Source organism: Chelonia mydas, chromosome 11 (assembly GCF_015237465.2).
Source record: "Chelonia mydas isolate rCheMyd1 chromosome 11, rCheMyd1.pri.v2, whole genome shotgun sequence".
Taxonomy (NCBI): Eukaryota; Metazoa; Chordata; order Testudines; family Cheloniidae; genus Chelonia; species Chelonia mydas.
The window spans coordinates 597023-619452 of NC_051251.2; the positions used below are offsets into that span (position 1 = coordinate 597023).

At 57.6% G+C, this 22430-nt stretch overlaps 1 protein-coding gene across 2 annotated transcripts; it reads left to right on the forward strand.

Annotated features, from left to right (window-relative positions):
• The first annotated feature begins 1443 nt into the window (after positions 1–1443).
• On the forward strand, positions 1444–21445 carry CHPF (chondroitin polymerizing factor). 2 transcript variants are annotated; one of them, XM_037912569.1, is made up of 4 exons: positions 1444–1724; positions 9482–10046; positions 12927–13109; positions 18317–21445. In XM_037912569.1, exons 1-4 carry the CDS (start codon positions 1459–1461, stop codon positions 19577–19579), a joined length of 2277 nt encoding a protein of 758 aa, XP_037768497.1. In that variant the 5' UTR covers positions 1444–1458; the 3' UTR covers positions 19580–21445. The 2 variants fall into 2 exon arrangements, with proteins under 2 accessions (XP_037768497.1, XP_037768498.1); XM_037912570.2 differs by lacking the exon at positions 1444–1724 and adding an exon at positions 2573–2967.
• The last annotated feature ends 985 nt before the right edge of the window (positions 21446–22430 follow it).

Genomic DNA, 22430 nt, shown 5'->3' on the forward strand with positions numbered 1-22430 from the left:
GTTTACAACACGTAGAATCATATGGTTAGACGGACTGCAAGGGTCAAACTCCTTTACAGATCTATTTCCCTAATCAACCTTAAGCTAACTTGAATTCTTTAACTTTATACTTATCCTACAGTTTCCTCTTCTGTGACATAGGGACAATGAGACTGACCCTTCTCTGGGGAGCGGTGAAGACTGATTCACTCCTGCCTGGGAAGCTCTTCGGGAGCCAGGTGGAAAGTGCCAGAGAAGGGGCAAGGCTGAGGGTGGTGCAGGGTGTGGAGGCCTTTCCAGGGGCATTGCAATGTCTCACTCTGAGCTCTGCGCCACGTTCCCAAGCAGCGGGACCTTGGCTGGCTCCCTTTGTTCCTGCCCCATGCAAGGAGAGCGACGGCAAGCTCCCTAGGCTAATCGGGAACCGTCTTTGGACTCCAGGTGTGGGGGACTCCAGTGACACCACCCCAGGCAGGCAGCCTGAGTCCCACCGCTCTTCATCTTTGCCCTTCTCCACGCCCGCCGGCTTGCCCTGCCCAGGGTCCCATGGAGCCGCTGGCTTCCAGGGCTGCACGATGAACAAGGAGCCGGGTGGGGCAGAGTCGGGCTGGGCCTCATACAGAGATCGCTAACCCAGGGGTCAGCAAAGCCCTGAGGGGCCCATTCCTGGCTGGCCCCTTTGCCCCCCCCACACTGAGCGGCCCATGCCCGGCTCGCCCCTGTGCCCCCCCCCCAGCCAACCCCCACGGGCCCATCCAGCTCCCCCAGACCCACCTCCCGCTCTGCCCTGAGCGGCCCATTCCTGGCTGCCCCTCTGCCCCCCCAACCAACCCCCCCAGGCCCATCCAGCCCCCCCTGCCAACTCCCCGCTCTGCCCCTCTGCCCCCCATCCAGCTCCCGCAGGCCCTACCCCCCCGCTCTGCCCCTCTGCACCCCATCCAGCCCCCCATGGGCCCAGCCAGCCCCCCTGCCAACCCCCCGCTCTGCCCCTCATCCAGCCCCCCCAGGCCCTACCCCCCATCCAGCCCCCTGCTCTGCCCCTCATCCAGCTCCCCCAGGCCCTACCCCCCTGCTCTGCCCCTCTGCCCCCCCATCCAGCCCCCCCTGGGCCCAGACAGACCCCCCCGCTCTGCCCCCCATCCAGCCCCCCCAGGCCCTGCTCTGCCCCTCTGCACCCCATCCAGCCCCCCACGGGCCCAGACAGACCCCCTGCCAACCCCCCGCTCTGCCCCTCATCCAGCCCCCCCAGGCCCTACCCCCCCTGCTCTGCCCCTCTGCCCCCCATCCAGCCCCCCATGGGCCCAGACAGACCCCCCGGCTCTGCCCCCCATCCAGCCCCGCCCCGCCCCGCCCCGCCCCCGGGGAGCCGCCGGCGAGGCCGCGCCGCGAGCGCGCGCCGGGCGGGGATTGGCTGGCGGGCGGGCGGGCGGTGACGCGGCGCTGCTGACGCGGGGCGCGCGCGGACACGTCGCACCCGCCATGCGCCTCTCGCTGCTGCTGCCGCTGCTGCGGCCCGCGGCGCCCGTGGCCGTCGGGGTGTCGCTGGGGCTGACGCTCAGTCTGCTCAGCGCCGGCTGGGGCCAGGCGCCCTGCGGGCCGCGCGCCGCGCGCCGCCGCGGCCCCGCGCCCGCGCCGCGCGCCGGCCCCGCCCCCCACCGCCAACCGCCGCCCGCCGCCGCCTGGGAGCTGCGCGTGCTGCCCGCGCGGCCCGCCGCGCCCGCGCGCGCCGCCAGCAAGGCCGTCAGGTGCCGGGGCGGGGCCGGGGCGCGCGGGGGGCGGGGCTGTGGGGTGGGGTGGGGTGGGGGAGCTGGGGGGCCAGGGGGGCTGTGGGTTGAGGTGTGGGGGTTGGGGGGGCCGGGGGGGCTGTGGGTTGAGGTGTGGGGGTTGGGGGGGCCGGGGGGGCTGTGGGTTGAGGTGTGGGGGTGGGGGAGACGGGGGGGCTGTGGGGGCGGGGGGTTTGAGGGGCTGTGGGTTGAGTTGTGGGGGTTGGGGAGATGGTGGGGGGCTGTGGGTTGGGGGGTTTCAGGGGCTGTGGGGGGGCTGTGGGTTGAGTTGTGGGGGTTGGGGAGCCGGGGGGATGTGGGTTGAGTTGTTGTGGGTGGCGGGTTGTGGGGATGGGGGGTTTGAGGGGCTGTGGGGCCAGGGGGGCTGTTGGTTGAGTTGTGGGGGTTGGGGAGCCGGGGGGATGTGGGTTGAGGTGTGGGGGTGGGGGAGACGGGGGGGCTGTGGGGGCGGGGGGTTTGAGGGGCTGTGGGTTGAGTTGTGGGGGTTGGGGAGATGGTGGGGGGCTGTGGGTTGGGGGGTTTCAGGGGCTGTGGGGGTGGGGGGGCTGTGGGTTGAGTTGTGGGGGTTGGGGAGCCGGGGGGATGTGGGTTGAGTTGTTATGGGTGGCGGGTTGTGGGGATGGGGGGTTTGAGGGGCTGTGGGGCCAGGGGGGCTGTTGGTTGAGTTGTGGGGGTTGGGGAGCCGGGGGGATGTGGGTTGAGGGGATCGGGAGCCGTGGGTTGGGGGGTCATGTGTTGAGGTGCCGGGGGAGATGGGGGGGGGCTGGGTTGATGACGTCCCAAGGGAGGGGGGCCAGCTCTGCTCGCCATCCGTGTCCCGGACGGAGCCTCCCCTGTTTGGCGTCCTGCAGCACCCAAGCACCCAGTGTCCCCGGGGCTGGCCCTCCAGCTGCCCCGGTGTGTGAGCCAGGCCCTGCGGCGCTGGCACCCTTCCCTTCCCATCCAGGGGCGCCTGCTGCGCCCTGCGATGGCGCTGGGGTGCTCCATGCCCAGGCTCGCCGTCATGGGCCAGCCCAAACCACCTGGGGGCAGAGGGCACAGCAGGGGATGCCGAGGCGAATTGGAACAGGTGCCTGATGAGTCTGGCTCCCCAGTGTGGTAGGGTGGGGAGCGGGTGTGCCACGAACCCTGAGGCTGCCTTCTGTGAACGGAACAACCACTGCAAGGAGACGGAGCTCACAGGGAGAGAGGAGGGGTGGTGGTGGTGAGTGACTAGGGTCTGCCCACTGGAAAGTAATTGGCAGCAACCTGGCTCTGGCCCTGCTGTTTCCCCAGCCCATTTCATACCAGCTCCGCAGCCAGAAACCCAGCAGCCTTAGAATCATAGAATATCAGGGCTGGAAGAGACCTCAGGAGGTATCTAATCCAACCCCCTGCTCAAAGCAGGACCAATCCCCAGCTAAATCATCCCAGCCAGGGCTTGGTCCAGCCTGACCTTAAAAACTTCTAAGGAAGGAGATTCCACCACCTCCCTAGGTAATGCATTTCAGTGCTTCACCACCCTCTTAGTGAAAAAGTTTTTCCTAATATCCAACCTAAACCTCCGCCACTGCAAGCCTTCATCCTATGTCCCGCGGCCCATCATAGTACAGGGATTGGGGTGGTGGGGAGTGACCTTAAATGGGAGGCCTGGGGCAGGGGGAAGGCTCAGAACTGCTGCACTGGGCAAGGTCTGTTACAGACCATGGTACAGCTGCCTCTGGATGTGAAGCGTAAGGGTGATGCTGTGGGTCTGGGGGAGAAGTGCCTGGGCTGTGGCATGTAGCTTGTCCCTAGGGCAGCGGCCGCTGTGGTCATTCATGTTGGTGCAGCTTGCAGGCTGGCTTGGAGCCGTCAGTGCGGGTACCGTGGGGCAAGTGTGGGGCTCTGACTTGTTGCAGAAGGGGCCCTGAAGGGGTTGGGCTTCAGCTGTGGCTCAGCCGGGAGAGTGCTGCTGGCTGCCCAGACTGTGCTTCCTCCATCTGCTCCGTGTGACTGACTGGTTCATCCCTTTATTGGCCCTTCCAGGAGAGCTCGGCCGCCCGGGAAGTCTTTCTGCAGAAATAGTTTCCTTTGGGAGCAACCTGACTGTGCACAGCGGCTGCTGGCTGAGCTGGCGGTGCCCCATTCCCAGTGCTGCTGCTCTGCATCCTCAGACTGTTCTTGCCCCAGTGCCTTGCCTTATCACAAAATGTTTCCTGGCCTGCAGGCCCCTCTCCTGGCACCCACCCCATTGTTGACTTATTCTCTCTATTAGGAAGCTTTTTCTCTTACCTAATGTCAACTTGCCCTGTGGTGGTTTGAGGTCATTCCACCTTGGGCTGCAATATCCCAAGCTAAGCTGGGTTGGGCCTGGTCAGTATTTGGATGGGAGGCCTTTGTGGACATCCAGGAGCTACAGAGAGCAGGGTGAGTGACTGCAGGAGGCGCTCTCCCCTCTGAGTGCTAGCCGCAGGACGGCGCTATAGGGCACTGTAGCTGCTGGGGATACTGTTGTTCAGAGAAGATGCAGACCGTTGTAGACATGCAGGAGCGATGGAATTATTGCGGCGGCTGTACACCGATGTGAATTAGGTTAACTTAATTATGTAGTGTAGACATGGCCTCGGACTTTTCTAGTAGCAGCTGTCAATGCATTTGGTGAAGCTAGCTCAACACTCCGCCCCTTTCCCTGCTTGTGGGATCTGCTGGACACACATGCAGCCTAAACTCTCCCTGCTGCTCCTGTGCCCTGGGAGCAAGTCTTTCCTCTCCCGCCCCAGACGCTGTGCCTTAACCCTCTCCTCCCCATCGTGCTGCCCCCTGGTGTTTGGCACTCTGGGAAATGAGCCAGCTCTGCTGATGCAGCAGGGGAAAGGTTTGGTGTGAGGGAGCCTGGCACGGCCCTGCTCCAAGGGAGGCCTCTCCGGAGAGGAGCCTCTGGTTCTGTCAGTTCCTGTCGCCCGCAAAGGGTGCGTACAGAATTGCCTCTGCCTGATTCCCTGTCATGCACTTTTCTGCCTGCTCCCATCTGTTCCTTGATCTCTCCTGGCTGGGTGCCCTGCTGCCCCAGCCAAGCCATCTCTCCTTTGTTACTGCTTGGGCCTAGCTGCGCTTTGGGTGTTCTCCTCTGGGCTCCGAGTCTCTGGTTTCCCTCCCTCTCCTGCTGTTTGCAGAGTCCACCTTGATCTGAGTGCAGCTCCCCTTGCCCTCCTCCTCCAGAAAGTGATCCAGCCTTGGCGCAGGGGCATGAGCTGGTCCCTGGGCTCAGCACTTGGCAGTGCTGGGGTCCCGGCAGGGTGCAGCACAGAGCGCCCAGGGAGCGGGCCAGTGAACGAGCCCTGTTGTCCCCTGGAGGAGGCGAGAGGGCAGGAAGTGGAGGGGCTGAATGAAGCCAGTGTGTGTGCGGGAGGCAGCAGCACGGGGTTGTTTCCTGCCTCTTGACTGCACTGCATTGATTAAAATCCAAGAGTGATGTGAGAATCATGCAGCTCTGGCTGGCGCTGCTGTGAGTGGGGCTGGGCCCCTCAGCAGCCAGCAGTGAGACCAGCTCCCTCACACCCTCTTCACAGGCTTCAGGTGCCTTTCGTGCTGGTGGGGCCTTACATGGCCTCCTACGTTTGGGCCCTGGGCCCTCTCTGGGTCAGGTGGGCTGGGCTCAGGAGCTGAAATCCTATTTGGAGAACAGCAGAGGCCCTGTGATTGGGTGGGTGCTTGGGGAGAGCAGAGTCCAGCTCTGCGCCCCCCTCTCCCCCCCATGGGCAGTGACTCACGCTGCAGGAGTGGGTCTCTGGTCTCTCCCCCAGTGCTGGTGCTGCATGGGCAGTGGGGTGCCGGTGCTTGTCTCTTTTGAGCTATAGGACTGTGACTTGTGACAGCTCACTCCTGTGTGAGGGATGGGTCTCCTAGCAAGGGGGAGCTACAGCAAAGCAGGTGTCTGGGTGGTGGGGGGTGGGAAATGCGTGGGGCAGGGGTAGCAGAATGGGGGATCTGGGAACTTGCTGTGTGTGGCTGCTCCTGGAGTGCTGAGATCCTTTCCATGGGCAAAAAGCTGTCCTGGAGCTGGGATTCCTGCCTGAATCGTGGGCTTAGTGGTGAGGAGGTGCCATTGCTGCTGGGCTGTGGGTAGAGCCCTTCCCCTCCCTGCACCTCATCGGGGGTCTGCCAACATCTTCCCACCAAGCAGACCGGGTCCGACCCCCAGCTGCCCCTTCTCTGCTGCAGCAAGTTCAGGCCTCTCGGCCTCACCTCCTTTGGGGCTCTTCCCTGCCTCATGTTCATCACACCTCTGCTGTGCCCGCCTTACCCTCTGCACCTTGCAGAACCTCTCCTCACCCTGCCCTGTGTGGCATCCTCCCGTCAGGGCCCGCCAGCGGTGCAGTTGCCCTGTCATGGGCTTGCCAGTTGGTGTGAGCCACGTGGCAACCAGGTGAGCTGGGTTAATAGGTTTGGGACCCTTGAGCTGTGCCCTGGGGAGCCTCATGCTACTGCCACCCTGCCCCATTGCACACCCAGCTGTCTAATTAGACTGAGCTCTCTGGGGCAGGGCCCACCCGGCTCTGGGTCTGCGCAGCCCTGGTGCACTAATTGGGGCGCTCTCTGCAGCCATCCATAAGGGACAGCCCCCCAGCTGAGTGGGTGGGGCCATGGAGCTGTGTCCCAACCTTGCCCCTGCCTGAGTGGGGCTGGCTGGTGTGCAGGGCCCGCTGAAATCGGGCACATAGGCCTGTCCCTTAGCAATGCCCCAGGGCTGGTGGTGGGCTGTCCTGGAGCTTGCCCTAGGCCTTTGTCTGCCCTGGCGTGTGCTCCATTGAATGTGGGAGCCCTGGTGTGGTGACCAGGGGGCAGCTATGCTGCATGTACATGCCCTAGCCAGAGACTCTCCTGGACTGCCCCATGTTGCCTACAGGAAACTTTTGCACCCACCAAGGCCTGTGGGGTGGGGGTCTCCATCCCAGGACATGCAGCTGCTTTGCTCCACTCAAGTTGCACCCAGCTCCCCTCCCAAGAAGGGTTTGTTCGGAGTGCTGTGGTGCCCTGTCGGTGAGGGAGCATATCCCACTCCTCCTGCAGTCCAGTGGGCTCTGCCTAGCGGCTCCCCGGCACAGATGGGGACCTGGCTTAGGCCCTTCCCCCAGGCACAGTTGTGGGATGCAGTGTGTGTCACAGGCCAGGCCTGTGGCGTCAGCGGGAAGCCTGGGTTAGCAGTGGTTGGGTTGGTGCTGCCTGGGCCCATGGTGTCTCTGTTGCCCTGCGTGTGGGAGCCACATGCTGTAACCTCTCGGGCCAAGGCAGGTCAAGTCCCCCTCCCCTGACCCAACTTTGGGGGAGGGAAGGAGAAGTATGGTCAGCAAACTCCCTTTCCCCCCACCCACGAAATGCCCCGGGGCCACCCAGTGCAGAGCTGAGAGGACACATGCTCACACTCCTTATCCTGCTCCTGTGTGGGGGATTAGGAATTAGCCTCTTTAGAGCACCATGTGGAGCTGCAGATGGCTGGGATGTCCCCTGCACAGAGGAGGGGGTTCTGGAGGACCAGAGAGGCCCATCCGAAGGCTGGCTGTCGGCTACTCTGGTCTGTATAGGTTTTGTACTGTACTTGTCCCTGCAGCATCTGGGCCTCTTCCAGTGGGGCATTCAGCCAAGTGACTCCACATCTGCCACGTGTTCATTCTTTCCTCCGCTCCCCAAAGGAAGGGGAACGTGCTGCAGGGAGTCTGGATTTGGGTCTATTTTTATAATGTAGATGTGCCTGTTGCTGTGTGTGCATTAGAGGAGGCAAGTTGAGAAAACATGCCTGATGCTTGGAGGCTTGTGAAAGCCCTTAGTTCATGGGGGTTCTGCTGGGGTTCCCCATAACCTGGGATGTCCCCTTCACTTACCTCTGCCCCAGCTATTCACCCCAGCTATTCACCCCCCCAATCATAGAATCATAGAATATCAGGGTTGGAAGGGACCTCAGGAGGTCATCTAGTCCAACCCCCTGCTCAAAGCAGGGCCAACCCCAACTAAATCATGGCAGCCAGGGCTTTGTCAAGCCTGACCTTAAAAACTTCTAAAGGAGATTCCACCACCTCCCTAGGGAACCCATTCCAGTGATTCCACCCTCCTAGTGAAAAAGTTTTTCCTAATATCCAACCTAAACCTCCCCCACTGTTCTGTCATCTGGTACCACTGAGAACAGTCTAGATCTATCCTCTTTGGAACCCCCTTTTGGGTAGTTGAAAGCAGCTATCAAATCCCCCCTCATTCTTCTCTTCCACAGACTAAACTATCCCAGTCCCCTCAGCCTCTCCTCATAAGTCATGTGTTCCAGTCCCCTAATCATTTTTGTTGCCCTCCGCTGGACTCTTTCCAATTTTTCCACATCCTTCTTGTAGTGTGGAGCCCAAAACTGGACACAGTACTCCAGATGAAGCCTCACCAATGTCGAATAGAGGGGAATGATCCCATCAGTCAATCTGCTTGCAGTGCCCCTACTTATACATCCCAAAATGCCATTGGCCTTCTTGGCAACAAGGGCACACTGTTGACTCATATCCAGCTTCTCGTCCACTGTAACCCCTAGGTCCTTTTCTGCAGAACTGCTGCCGAGCCATTCGGTGTCTAGTCTGTAGCTGTGCATGGGATTCTTCCATCCTAAGTGCAGGACTCTGCACTTGTCCTTGTTGAACCTCATTAGATTTCCTATTGATGCCATGACATTCTCTGCGGGGAGGGGATCTCCATACTTGGTGCTGAAGCGGAGACCCAGTGAAGGCACGTATTGGGTATCTGTGCTAGGGCAGTGTCTCTGTGCCGGACTCATGGCAGGGATCATTGGCTGACCCTTCAGCAGTGTGGGAGTCCTGGGCGTCTCAGACACAGGAGGGGCCCCTGCAGTCGTGGCTGGGGGATTAACGGGTGTGGCCCAATGGGCAGAGCACTGGACTGGGACACAGGAGCTCTGGGTTCTCTTCCTGGCTCTGTTACTGGCCTGCTGGGTGCTCTGGGGCCAGTCACTGCCCATCGCTACGATGGGGTTGGTGACGCTGACGTCCTTCGTGAACCGCTTTGAGAGCTGTGCAGGAGACGTGTCAGACAGGAGCAGGGCTAGCCAGGGTGGCGATCTCTGCAATGGGAGAAGGTGGCGAAGGGCGGGAGCAGGGCTAGCCAGGGTGGCGATCTCTGCAATGGGAGAAGGTGGCGAAGGGCGGGAGCAGGGCTAGCCAGGGCAGTGTGCTCTGCAATGGGAGAAGGTGGCGAATGGCAGCCGAGGTCACAGTGGCATTGGGGACTATGGAAGGGGTTCTGCACCTGGGCAGGGCTGTGAGACAGGGTAGCTTGCTGGTGGTGTGAGGGGATGCAATGGGGGGAGGAGGCTTGTGGCTCCTGCTGGGGACTTGCTGTGTATCCCGCCCCCTCGCTTCCCAGCCCTTGCCCTGAATCTGTCCTGCCCTCTGCCTCGGAAGGACCCCTGCTGGGCAGAGATGGGGATAGCTGGTCATCACCTACCCCTCTGCCCCCCACCTCTGCATCTGTGCAAGCTTCCCCACAGCAGTGCCTGGCCTGAATCCAGCCCTACTCAAAGGCTCAGATGCAGCTTATCTGTGGTTTGGGGAGAAGCACAGAAATCCAGAGCCGTGCCTGGATGCTGTGACTCGCGTGGTCAGCGGGCTCAGCCCTGTGGGGCTCAGGGGCAGGTCTGAGCCTGTCTGGCTGGTGGCAAGTTCCCTGGGGTGGGGAAAAGGCTCGCTCACGTGCGCTGTCTGCCCTTCCAGGACGCGGTACATCAGTACGGAGCTGGGCATCCGGCAGCGACTCTTTGTGGGTGTGCTCACCTCCAAGAGCACACTGAACACGCTGGCTGTGGCTGTGAACCGTACGCTGGGGCATCGGTTGGAGCGGCTGGTGTACTTCACGGGCACGCGGGGCCGCAAGGTGCCTCACGGCATGACGGTGGTAACGCATGGCGACGAGCGGCCCATCTGGAACATGTACCAGACCGTCAAGTACATGCTGGACCACTATGTAGGCGACTTCGACTGGTTCTACCTGGTGCAGGACGACACCTACACCGAGGCTCATCGCATCAGCCGCTTGGTCGCCCACCTCAGCATCGACACCCTCCTCTACCTGGGCCGGCCTGAGGAGTTCATTGGGGGCGACACCGAGAGGCGCTACTGCTACGGTGGCTTCGGTTACCTGCTCTCCCGCAGCCTGCTGCTGCGCCTGCAGCCGCACCTGGAGAACTGCCGTAACGACATCCTGAGCGCCCGGCCCGACGAGTGGCTGGGGCGCTGCATCATCGACTACACGGCCATCAACTGCGTGGAGGAGCACGAGGTTAGAGCGTCCCCCATTAGCCCCCACTCCTACACTGGCCTCCTGCCCCCATCAGGGCCCACACTGACCCCCTCCCCCAATCAACGTCCACCCCCCACACTGGTCCCCATGAACCTGCACCTTGCCCCAATCAACCCCCACCCCTACACTGGCCCCCAGTCCCCAATCAATCCGTACTGACCCCACCCCCTGCCCCCATCTGCCCCCCTGCCCCAATCAACCTCCATCCCCCACATCGGCCCCCTCCACCCCATCAACCATCACCCCCTCGTTGATCCCCTGCTCCCCTTTCCCCCACACTGACCTCTCCACCCTGTGATGGGTTTACCCCAGGGTGCCGGATGGAACTGCGGTACCACTGAGCCCGCCTGACCCACCAGCCTGGGCTCCCTTTACACTATACTGCTGTGCAGCCTGCCAAGCCCCCCCCCCCCCGGGCTTCAGGCTGCACGTTACCAACACACACACAGGTAGGGACACACCCAGCTGCTGAAACACACAGATGCAGAAATCAGCTCCGCATGGGAAGGCTCAGCTAAGGGACTGCCCAGTACTCAAGTGAACACCCCCCTCTAGAGGGTAGACCCCAAAATATACCATCTTGCACTGCACAGAGATTTGTACAGCGTGAGCTCATGAAATTCGCCCACTTCCTCAACGTGGAGAGGAATATACACAGCTTTATGCCCCATGTATAATTTCCACACACTGGTTTTAGACCAAACAAAAACAAGTTTATTAACTACAAAAGCTAGATTTTAAGTGATTATAAGGGATAGCAAATGGATCAAAGTAGATTACCTAGCAAATAAAACAAAAATGCAATCTAAGCTTAATATACTAAAGAAATTGGATATGAGTAGCAAATTCTCACCCTAAGGGTATGTCTACACTTGCAGAGTTTTTGCACTGTAAGTTTCACCGGTGATAGGGAACGGTGAAAGAACAGCGCTGGTTTGTGTGCTCACTTACTTCCACAGGCATCAGAGTGTGTTTACATTAGCAGCACTTCCATCCCCGATGACAGCAGCTATCCCACAGCACAGCTGTCTCGCTAGGTCTTGTGGGAAGGGGGGGTGAGCGGAAGGCATTCTGGGTCCCTGCTCAGTGCCCCGTGCTGCCCTGCTTCATGTCCCAGCAGCACCATTGCTTTCTTGTTTCTTTCGTGGCATTTTTTTTAACCCCCCACACACTGTCTGGCTGCTCTCCCTGCCACATCTACCAAGCAAAGGGAAAGGGAGTTTCAAACTTCCTGGGGCTTACATGGGGTGGGGCGGATGTCCCTTGATCTGTCATCAGAGCAGTGGAGATGCTGGCCAAAGTGGTCACTTTTGGAACTGTGGCATATCCTCCGGAGGCCAAAACGTGTTTACACAGGTTGAACGTGTCTTCACTTTCACAACAGCACAAAAAGAACAGTGGAAGGAGCTGTATGCCTTTCGTGAAGGTGGTTTTCTTTTTGTGATGAAACTTCTGAATTTCACCGCAAAAAGTCATTAACAAGTGTAGACGCTCCCGCAGTTTTAGCGCAAAAAAGGGACTTTTTGCCCTTTAAATGGCAAGTGTAGACATGGTCTTAATGTTTTTAGACTGTTTGCAGAGATTCTTGAGGGTAAACTGCACTTGTGTGCAGCTTAAAACTCCAGGTATTCCTTTCACAGACTAAAAAGAAAAGGAGTACTTGTGGCACCTTAGAGACATAAGCTGTAGCTCATGAAAGCTTATGCTCAAATAAATTGGTTAGTCTCTAAGGTGCCACAAGTACTCCTTTTCTTTTTGCGAATACAGACTAACACAGCTGCTACTCTGAAACCTTTCACAGACTAGAAATCCCTCTAGCCTGGGTTCAGCCACCCCCCGCCTCCCCCGTTCAGTCCTTGTTTCTCAGGTGTTTCCAGCAATCTTCTGGGGTGGGGAGTCAATGAAGAACCACTGATGGTGTCACTCCCCTGCCTTAAATAGCTTTTGCATATAGCAGGAACCCTGTGTCTCCCAGGCTTCGTTTCCACGCCTGTCAATGGGAGGACACTGGTATTCCAAGATGGAATTCAGTACCAGGTGACTTGGTCACATGTCTCTGTAGAGCCATAGGAGCCATAACTTGGAGGCTGTTTGTAGTGTCCCCAGGAAGGCTCCCCAGTGGGAGATTAGCACTTCTAAGACCTATTGTTCTCCCTAATGGCCCTTCCCAGTCAGCCATCTGGACTGATTGCATTCTACCCGGTGGGCGTTCCTCAGGTGTAAACACATTTGTAATAGATACATAGACAATATTCCTAACTTCAGATACCAACATGATGTGTGCATACAAGTAGGATAATCAGAGTCAGTGAATCAGAACCTTTTCAATGACATCTCACATGCCCTATCTTGCATAAAATACATCCTAGTTATGCCATAATCATATCATATATAATAATAATACTATGAAGAATACGGGGCATAATGCCACATGCCCCATCTCACTTCCATACTGACCCCTGCCCCCATCAACCCACACTCCCCACAGTGGACCCCTCCGTCCCATCATCTGCATAAAGGAACAAGAGGTGAGAGCAATCTCCCAACTAACCCCCATCCCTCCACCCCATCTACCCCCCACTGATCCCCTGTGGGGAGAAGCTTAAGGTGAAATTGAACCTCCTGCTACCTCCTCACTGACCCACAACCTCCACCCCCCATTAATCTTAACTCCACTCCATGAACTATATGGAGGAGCACAGTCCCCACCCCTCTCCCCAAGCAATTAGGGATTGGGGTGTGATGTAGGGCAGGCATTACCCCATCTCTACCCCAGCTCAGGGCCTGCGGTACCCGCACTCAGAGCAGGGATTAGGGTGTGATTTGGGGCAAGCATTACCCCCTCTCTCTCCGGTTCAGGGCCTGCGGTACCAGTACTTTGAGCTAGGGAAGAACACGGACCCGGAGCGGGAGAGCGACCCCCGTTTCCAGAGCGCGTTCACTGCCCATCCCGTGCTGGACCCTGTCCAGATGTACAGGTTGCACAAGCACTTTGCCCAGGTGGAGCTTGAGAGGACGTACCAGGAGATCCAGCAGCTCCAGGTGAGGCCCGGCCCTGGGGGAGGGGGAGCGTAGAGGGGACAGGCCCAGAGTTCTGAGTCAGATGAGCAGGGAGCAGCCTGGCTATGGCTTGGGTCACCTTGCCCTCCAGGGAGGCTTCCCATTTCAATCTCAGTCTGCTTTACCTGCCTTACCGAGGCAGCCAGAACACAGAATCCCCCCGGCCTGTGCCCTGGCACAGGGGCCAGGCATCTTCCTTCACCTTCTGTGCTGGTGATTGACCCTGGCAGAGACGGTTCTGCCAGGAGAATGGGCCTGCCAGGGTGGTGGAGCATGCTCTCTGCGGGCAGTTACTCTGGTAGATCTGGGCTGGCTTGATCTCTGAGCCCAGCCTTGCACTATTGCCCAGCTCAAGTGCACCTACGGCTCGTTGCATTTCTCCTGCAGGATTTCATCAGTTTATTTCTTTTAAAGGCAGAAAGGATCCCTGTGATGGAGGTTATGCTCTGACCTGCATAACACAAACCGAGAACTTCCTCAAAACAGACCCTGGCTGAACTAGAGCAGATCTTCTAGGAAATGTCTAGTCTTGATTTTAAAAACTTCCAGTGGTAGGGAATTTTCCATGACCCTTGGTAAACTGTTCCAATGGCTAATTACTGTCACTTAAAAATGTGCACCTTATTTCTAGTCTGAATTTGTCTAGCTTCAACTTCCAGCCATTGGATCACGTTAGACCTTTCTCTCCTAGATTGAAGAACCTTCTACTATCAAATTTCTGTTCCCCGTGTAGGTACTTGTAGACATGATCAAGACACCCCTTAACCTTCTCTTTGTTAAGCTAAATAGATTGAGACCCTTGAGTCTGTCACTATAAGGCAGGTCGTCCAATCTGTTAATCATTCTTGTGGCTGTTCTCTGAACCCTCTCCAATTTATCAACACCCTTGAATTGTGGACACCGGAATTGGACACAGGATTCCCCCAGCCATTGCACCGGTGCTGAATACAGAAGTAGTATGATATCCCTTCTCCTACTTGATATTCTAAGGATGGCCTTAGCCCTTTTGGCCACAGCATCTCCCTGGGAGCTCATGTTCAGCTGGTTATCCACCATGACCCTCTGGTTCCCCAGATACAATCCCCCATTCTGTAAGTATGACTACATTCTTTGTTCTTAGATGTATGTCTTTGCATTTGCCCATACTAAAAATACATTGTTTGCTTGTGCCCAGTTTACAAGGAAATCTAGGTCATTCTGTATTGATGACTTGTCTCTCTTCTTTATTTATTTTTCCCCCAGTCTCTGTCATCTGCATGTGATTTATCAGTGATTTTGTTTTTTCAAAGCCATTGATAAACATGCTAAATAGCATAGGGCCATAAACTGTTCCCTGCAGGACCCCATTAGAAACATGCCAGCTCGATAATTATTTCCCATTTACAATTACATTTTGAGACCTAGTAGCCAGTCTTTAATCCATTTAATGTGTAGCCATGTTGATTTTTTTTGTATCTTTCTAGTTTATTAATTGAGTTGTCACGTGGTGCCAAATCAAACCCTTTACAGAACTGTGTACAGTAACTCCTCGCTTAACGTTGTAGTTATGTTCCTGAAAAATGTGACTTTAAGCAAAATGATGTTTAGCGAATCCAATTTCCCCATAAGAATTAATGTAAATGGGGGTGTTAGGTTCCAGGGAAATCTTTTTCACCAGACAAAAAACTAAACTAAAAAGACGCACGCACGCGCGCGCGCACACACACACACACACAGAGTATAAGTTTTAAACAAATAATTTAATACTGCACATAACAATGATGATTTGAAGCTTGGTTGAGGTGGTGAAGTTAGAGGGTGGGATATTTCCCAGGGAATGCCTTACTGCTAAATGATGAACTATCACTCGGCTGAGTCCTCAAGGGTTAACACATTATTGTTAATGTAGCCTCACACTCTACAAGGCAGCACGAATGGAGGGCGGGGAGACAGCATGACAGACAGAGAGACACACCCTGTGTGTGGGAGAGAGTGAGAGATGCGCATTGCCCCTTTAAGTACGCTGACATCACTCGCTAAGTACATTGCCTTTTTAAGTACATCAGGAAGTTGAGGCAGAAGCTGCGGCCAGCAAGCACTCTCTGTCCTGAGCCCTATCTTTCCCCACCCTGCTCTATATGGAGAAGGGGTAAGTGGGGGGCAGAAGTAGTGGGGAGGGGGCACCCTGACATTAGCTCCCCTCTTCCCCCCTCCCCTGCACAGCAAGCAGGAGTCTCCTGGGAGCAGCTCCAAGGCAGAGGGCAGGAGCAGCACATGGCAGTGCGGGGAGGGACAGCTGAACTGCTGTCAATTGGTAGCCTGCTGGGTGGCTGCTGCACAGGGAACTTAGGGAAGCGGGGAGCTGATGGGGGGCTGCCGGCCCACACTGGTTCCAAGCCCCCACCAGCTCGCAGCAACGGGCTGCTCTTCCTGCAAGCAGTGGACAGAGCAGGCGGCTGCCAAACAACATTATAAGGGAGCATTGCGCAGCTTTAAATGAGCATGTTCCCTAATTGATCAGCAACCAAACAATGTTAACCGGGATGACTTTGTGAGGAATTACTGTAGATGTAATATATTTACTTACCTTTATCAACCAAGCTTGTAATCTCATAAAAAAAATCAAGTTATTCTAACAAGATCTATTTTCCATAAACCTGTGTTGACTGGCATTAATTACATTACCTTCCTTTAATTCTTTATTAATAGAGTCCTGTATCAGCTGTCCCATTCTTTTGCCCAGGGCTGATGTCAGACTGATAGGCCTATAATTCCCCAGGCCATCCCGTTTACCCTTTTTGAATATTGACACACAATTCCCCAGGGTTCCATGACCCATTAAAAATCAACATTAATGGTCTAGAGACTTTTTGTGCCAGCTCTTTTAAAACTCTTGAAGGCAGGTTATCCAGACGGGCTGATTTAAAAATGTCTGAATTTAATAGCTGCTGTTTAACATCTCCAGAGTTACTCATGGAATGGAAAGTGTTTGATCATCATGTGACATGATGACATCATCTGGCTTTTTTCCACCTCCAGAACAGAAATATTTATTGAACACTTCAGCTTTTTTGCATTATCATTGACAGTTCTACCATTTGCATCTAGTAATGGACCAATACCATAGGTAGGGTTCCTTTGGCTCTTGATATACTTTAAAACCCCTCCTTCTTATTGTCTGTAACTCTGCCGGGCGGGCTGGGATGGAGCTGCAAGTTGCTCTAGTAACAGGAATCCCGACTGGGCATCTGTCTGTACCGAAGCCAGAGCTCTTGGCTGTGGTCTTGGGAGATAATGCCCTGGCCCCTGACCTTCCAGGGGCCTGTGAATCCCCACAGCCCTCCGGAGGCTCCTCAGGGCGTCCCTGTTGTTAGTGTTTGACATGTAACAAATCCTGGAGCCCAGAGTAAGTACCTGGGGACTGGAGAAAAGCCAGCATGGCGCCAGCATTTAAAATCCAACCTGCGATTGTGTGTGGATGACTCACAGGTTTCGATGATAAAGGTAACTGTTACCATGATACACCAAAACTCTGTAAGGCATGTTTTAGCCCCACATGGTGTTTTTGATTAAACAAAAAAACAGCACTCCACAAAATCAATGCAGCCTGTCTGAAATGGATTAAAAACTGGTGAACAGATCTCCAGAAGTCATTATAAATGAGAAATTGTCATCCACTGTGGGGTCTGTCTGTTGGGGTCCTGCAGGGCTCTGTTCTTGGCCCAGTGGTATTCAGTCTTTTATCAGTGGTGTGGAATTCAAATAAAATCACTGCTGGTAAAATCTGCAGATGACACAAATTGGTTGAGTTGTAAATAATGATGGGGACAGGTCTGTGACACAGGCTGGCCTGGATCACTTGATAAGGTTGACTCACGTGAACAACATGTGTTTTAACACAGCCAAATGTGAGGTCATACACCTAGGAGAAAAGAATGTAGGTCACGCTTATCCTGGAAAGCTGATACATTGAACAGGAGTTAGGGGTCACGGTAGGTAACCAATTGAACGTGAGCGCCCAGTGCAGTGCTGTAGCTAAATGGGCAAACGTGATCCTCAGCTGTATAAGCAGGGGAATCCCAAGTGGAAGCAGGGAGGTGGTATTCCCTCTGTGTATGGTGTTAGACAGAGCAGTACTGCATCCTGTGTCCAGTTCTGGTGTCAACACTTCAAACAGAGCATTGGAAAAACAGGGGCTCGGAAAAGAGCTACAGAAAGGGTTTGAGATCTGAAAAGCTGCCTGACCGTGAGAGACTAAGGCAGCTCAATCTATTCAGTTCATGCAAGAGAAGGGTATGAAGTGGCTTGGGCATATGCACTGTACAAATACTGACACCGGTAGATTTCTCCTGACCAAGGTCTCTAACCCAGCAGACAAGGCAGAGCAAGACCCAGTGGCTGGAGCTGAAGTGAGACCAATTCAGAGTAGAAATGAGGCACAAATGTTTAACGGGGTGGGAAATTAACCACTGGCACAGGTCACCCAGGGACCGGACTGAGTTCTAAAAGTCCTGCTCTAGCTCAGCCAGGAATGGGAGGCTGGCTGCAGGAGTTGCTGGAGAAGGATTGTGGCCTGTGCTCGGCAGGATCTCAGACTAGGAGACGGGGCCGGACCCTTCTGGCCTGTCTGTGAATTTATAAATGTTATATGATGGTAGCGCCCACAGGCCCCGCCCAGGATTGGACCCCGTCATGCCAGATGGGAATGGTCAGAGCCAGTCCCTGCCCTGACGGGGTCAGCCTGAAGACCCAGCTGAGGGGTAGAGGTGGGAGCCATGCCTGGGACATCCAAGGGGTGGAGGTGGGAGTGGTGCAGGACAGCAGATAAGCTGGGGGGATTGGCCAGCCAGTTGGAGTCACTGTAGGGTTTGTGTAATCTTGGGGAGAGCAGCTGTCGAACAGTTCTCAGCCCCTCATAGTATGGGTTGGTGCTGCCACCTGATGGGGGAATGGTGTCATTGCATAGCTAACAGTGCATCCCCGTCCCCTGGAGTGATAAGGTGGGGGAGGTCACATCTTTTATTGGACCAACTTCGTCTGGCGCGAGAGATGCTTTCGAGCCACACAGAGCTCCCCTAGAAACTCTGGGGTTTGTAGGAAACCGGGGGTGACTGTGTGCCTGGGAGGAGCTAGGCCAAGCCGTGGAGGGTTGGTGTGGGGGACTGGAAGGTGTCTTGTTCCTGCTTCAGCTCCCCTTCCTCCTCGTGCAGCTGGAGATCCAGAACACCAGCAGCCTGTCTGCGGACGGAGACCATGGCGCCACATGGCCCATTGGCATCACACCCCCGTTCCAGCCCAAGACGCGCTTTGAGGTGCTGCGCTGGGACTACTTCACGGAGGAGCAGTTGTACTCATGCGTGGATGGCTCCCCCAAGTGTGAGCTGCGCGGCGTGGACATGGCTGATGTGGCTGACGTGGTGGCCGTGGCCATGGAGGAGCTGAACCGCAAGTACCAGCCAGTGCTGCACATCCGCAAGCAGCAGCTGGTGAATGGGTACCGGCGCTTCGACCCCACACGGGGCATGGAGTACACGCTGGACCTGCAGGTGGAGGTGGTGACGCAGAAGGGGCACAGCCGCTCGGTCATCAAGCGCGTGCACCTGGTACGGCCCCTCAGCGAGGTGGAGATCATCCCCATGCCCTACGTGACTGAGGCCAGCCGCATCAACGTCATCCTGCCGCTGACGGCGCATGACCGGGACCACGCTAGCCACTTCCTGGAGGTGTATGCGGCGGCTGCCTTCGAGAGCAGCGAGAATGCCGTGCTCACCTTCCTCTTCATCTACGACCCCTTCGAGGCCCAGCAGGTGGCACAGAACGACATCTTCGCCCCGGTCAAGGCCAGGATTGCCGAGTACGAGCGCAAGTACACCGAGGTGAAGATCCCCTGGATCAGCGTCAAGACAGACGCTCCCTCCCAGATCAAGGTCATGGACATCATCTCCAAGAAGCACCCCGTGGACACGCTTTTCTTCGTGGCCAGCGTGGACACCGAGGTCACCACCGACTTCCTGAACCGCTGCCGCATGAACACCATCAACAGCTGGCAGGTCTTCTTCCCCATCCACTTCCAGGGCTACAACCCGGCCATCGCCTACCACAACCAGGCGCTGCCCGCCGCCCTGGATCTGATGCGGGATGCTGGGCGCTTTGACCGAGATGTCTTCCACGAGGCCTGCTTCTACAATGCTGACTACATGGCAGCACGCACCCGCATGGCAGGCGACGCGCAGGAGAACGAAGACATCTTGGAGACCCTGGAGATCTACGACATGTTCATCAAGTACTCCGGCCTGCACGTCTTTCGGGCCATGGAGCCGGCCCTGCTGCAGCGTTACCGGCAGCACCTCTGCAACCCCCGCCTCAGCGAGGAGATCTACCACCGCTGCATGCAGAGCAACCTGGAGGGGCTGGGCTCCCGCTCACAGCTGGCCATGGTGCTCTTTGAACAGGAGCAGGGCAACAGCACCTGAGCTGCAGAAGGGGCTGGCTCAGCCAGCCTCCCTATGGCCTGCCCCACCTGCTCTGCTGGCTCTGGTTGTTCTCCCCCTCGTGGTGCAGCAGGCATTCTGCTGGCCCAAGGGGAAGCTCCCTGCAGACAATGGGCTGGATGGGGGCAGGGGAGTGTGGGGGATGGGCTCAGACAATCTAGCTCTAGCCAGCTGGCACTGGCTGGGCTGGGGCGCTGATAGGGGACCTGTGATATCCTGGGGCTGGGAGACTCATCTGGGAGCCAGGCCATCTGGGTTCTGATCCCAGCTCTGCTCTGTACCCTGTCTGGTCTCAGTGTCTCCCTCCCCCCTCTTTCCATGGGACAGTGATACTGAGCAGCCCCTGGGAGTGGGGTTCATGGGGGCTGGCACTTGCACTTGTCCTGACGCTGGGCTGGGCAGGGTCCCAGGGCAGGTCCAGGGCTAGCGCCAAAACTTCTGCTTCCATGAAATGGCCGTGGAAGGCTGAGAGTGACTGGTGGAGGAGGCTGGAGACTGCAGTGGGGCTGGGGCCTCTCCCTGTCTCCTCCACACAGCGCGTCGGCCATGTTGGGGATGCCACCTCCTGGAGCAGCATGGACCCTCTGCTCCTGTGTGCACGGGATGCCTGGCCCTGCCTGCAGTGTGCAGCTTTGCCGGGCTTTGCGTGTTGGTGAGTGTGGGGCATTGATGTGGGTAGAGTGACTTGTGGGGTCAGGGCTGGCCATGTGACACCATCCCACAAAGAGGTGCAGCACTCCCTGTCTCTTGCCCTCTGCCCCATAGACTTCGCTGGCTCCAGGGGGCTGAGGTTCCCCTCCCCCTCCCACGGCTGGCAGGGTTGGGGCTCCAGCCCTGGAGCATGTGGCTTTAAAGAGTAATTGCCTGGCTTTGCGCCCCAGGTGCTGGCCACCTGGGATTGGAGGCTCTGAGAACCCCCTGTTTGGTACAGTGTGGGGTGCTCCTGCCCTGTCACTCAGCCCCTCACCCACGAAGTCCCTGGGGTGTTGCAGGGCAGGAGGGATTAAAGCTGCAGGCCCTAACGGGCCCGATCCAGGGCTCTGTGTCCCAGGGAGCTCAGGGTGCTGGCTCCTGGCGTGAGTTCCTGAAAGCGCAGTGCGGGCTCTGGGCAGCTGGAACCTGGTTAAACCTGCAGCTGTAGAGCAGGGGAGGGTTTCTCTGGTACGTGTGGAGCAATAAGGCATTTAATGGCAGTGCATTGCAGCTCTGGCCATAACCTGCTGGCCTAAGCACTCCAGGCTTTGGGGGGAGGGGGAAGCTTACAGGGCTCGGGCCCCAGGACGTGTGGGTGCAGGGAGGACCGGGGGTCCCTCTATTCACTGACTGTGTGCTGCTCCCCATGGGAACCGTGACCCAGGCCGTTTTGGCCTCTGCAGTATTTTAATAGGACGGGAGGAGGCTGCAGCCCTCAGATGAGAGCTTTCCATGGGAGGTTTGAGCTGTCTCTGCCTGACGCAGCCGCCCCTGCTGGTGCTGTCACCCTCGGGGCTCTCCGTGCCGCTGCTCGCAGGGCTGCATGAGGGGACGGGATCCTGTCCCCACTGGCCGCAGGCAGAGCCCTGTGTAGGGACACGTCTGCTGGAACGGGCCCTTCTCCGAGCAGGCATTGACTCCTGGCTTCTTCGTGGAGCTGTGCTCTCTGCACTGAGCACGCTGGGTGGGGTGGGTAACGCCTGGGTCTGACCCCAGGCAATGCTGCTGGGGCTGCCAGAAAGAACGGGACAGATCGGCTGCAATGTGCGTCTCCCAGCAGAAAGTGACAGAGGAGCCCGACTTGGCTCCAGGTTTATATTTAATGGCGGGGGTTGGGTTATTGTGTTTACACTGCAATAAAACGGAAAGGATGAATTAGTCTGGCTGTGAATTCTGCACTGCTGGAGGGGTGGGGGGGTAGCAGGCGCCAAAGGAGGGGGGAGAGGGAGTTGTACCTGGGCGCCAGAGCTGGGCTGAGAGAGGGGAGCTGGGAGCAGGATGAGGAAGGGGGGCCAACACCTGGCGGGGGAGGGTCCCAGGGCAGGGCTGTCCCTCCTTTACTGTGTAGCTGAGGGGTGACAGTGGCTGTGCCGTGAGGTTGGGCGCTGGTGCCCCCGTGTGCTGGTGGGCGGCTGTGCTGGGAGGTCGGGCGCTGGTGCCCCCCGTGTGCTGGTGGGCGGCTGTGGCTGTGCTGGGAGGTCGGGCAGCGATGCCCCCCGTGTGCTGCCCTGGCAGAGGAGCCTCAGGGCTCTCGGGGTGCACACGACGACAGGTCCACTGCTTCTGAGTTGCCTCACCCCTTCTCCCTGGAGCCGGACTGCGGGGAGCCGCTCCCAGCCCATGCTCCGTTCTGGCTGTAATGGCCACTCCTGGTGCTGGGATGGGCCCATCCCCTCCCACGAGGCAGCTCAGCGCTGGGTCGCTCCCCACGGCCTGTTCTCTGTCCAGTCTGGTACGAAGCGCCCCGCTCTCTGGGCCTCCGCCCCCCAGCCCCTGGGGCTCGGCTGGTTCTCGCCGGGGAGCCTGGCCTAGCGGGCCTGACAGCGAGGGACAGGTTCTGCGGGGAGCTGGGGAGGGCTGTGGTGTGCTCAGCCCGCCGGGGTGTGGAGCCATCTCAGCGGGTGAGCCCTGGGGGCTGGGGGGCTGGCTAGACCGGCGGGGAGAAGAGAACAGCTGTGCCTGAGGGGGATGCAGCCGATTCCAACCTCCGCCCCCCCCCGCCCTTCCCCCCGCCTGAAGGGCGCACCAGGCAGCGTCTGGACCCCCATCTCCCCACACCCTGCCCGCCTGAGGGGAGTGTGGTCCCACCCCCACTGATGGTCTCCCTCCCCCGCCTGCCAGAGGGGAGCACGGGCCACTC

Bases quoted from the DNA above. Each gene is read 5' to 3' on its own strand.
- CHPF (XM_037912569.1), top strand. From the start codon at position 1,459: ATGCGCCTCTCGCTGCTGCTGCCGCTGCTGCGGCCCGCGGCGCCCGTG. The intron at 1,725-9,481 runs GTGCCGGGGCGG...CTGCCCTTCCAG, and splicing joins GCCGCCAGCAAGGCCGTCAG to GACGCGGTACATCAGTACGG. The intron at 13,110-18,316 runs GTGAGGCCCGGC...CTCCTCGTGCAG, and splicing joins AGGAGATCCAGCAGCTCCAG to CTGGAGATCCAGAACACCAG.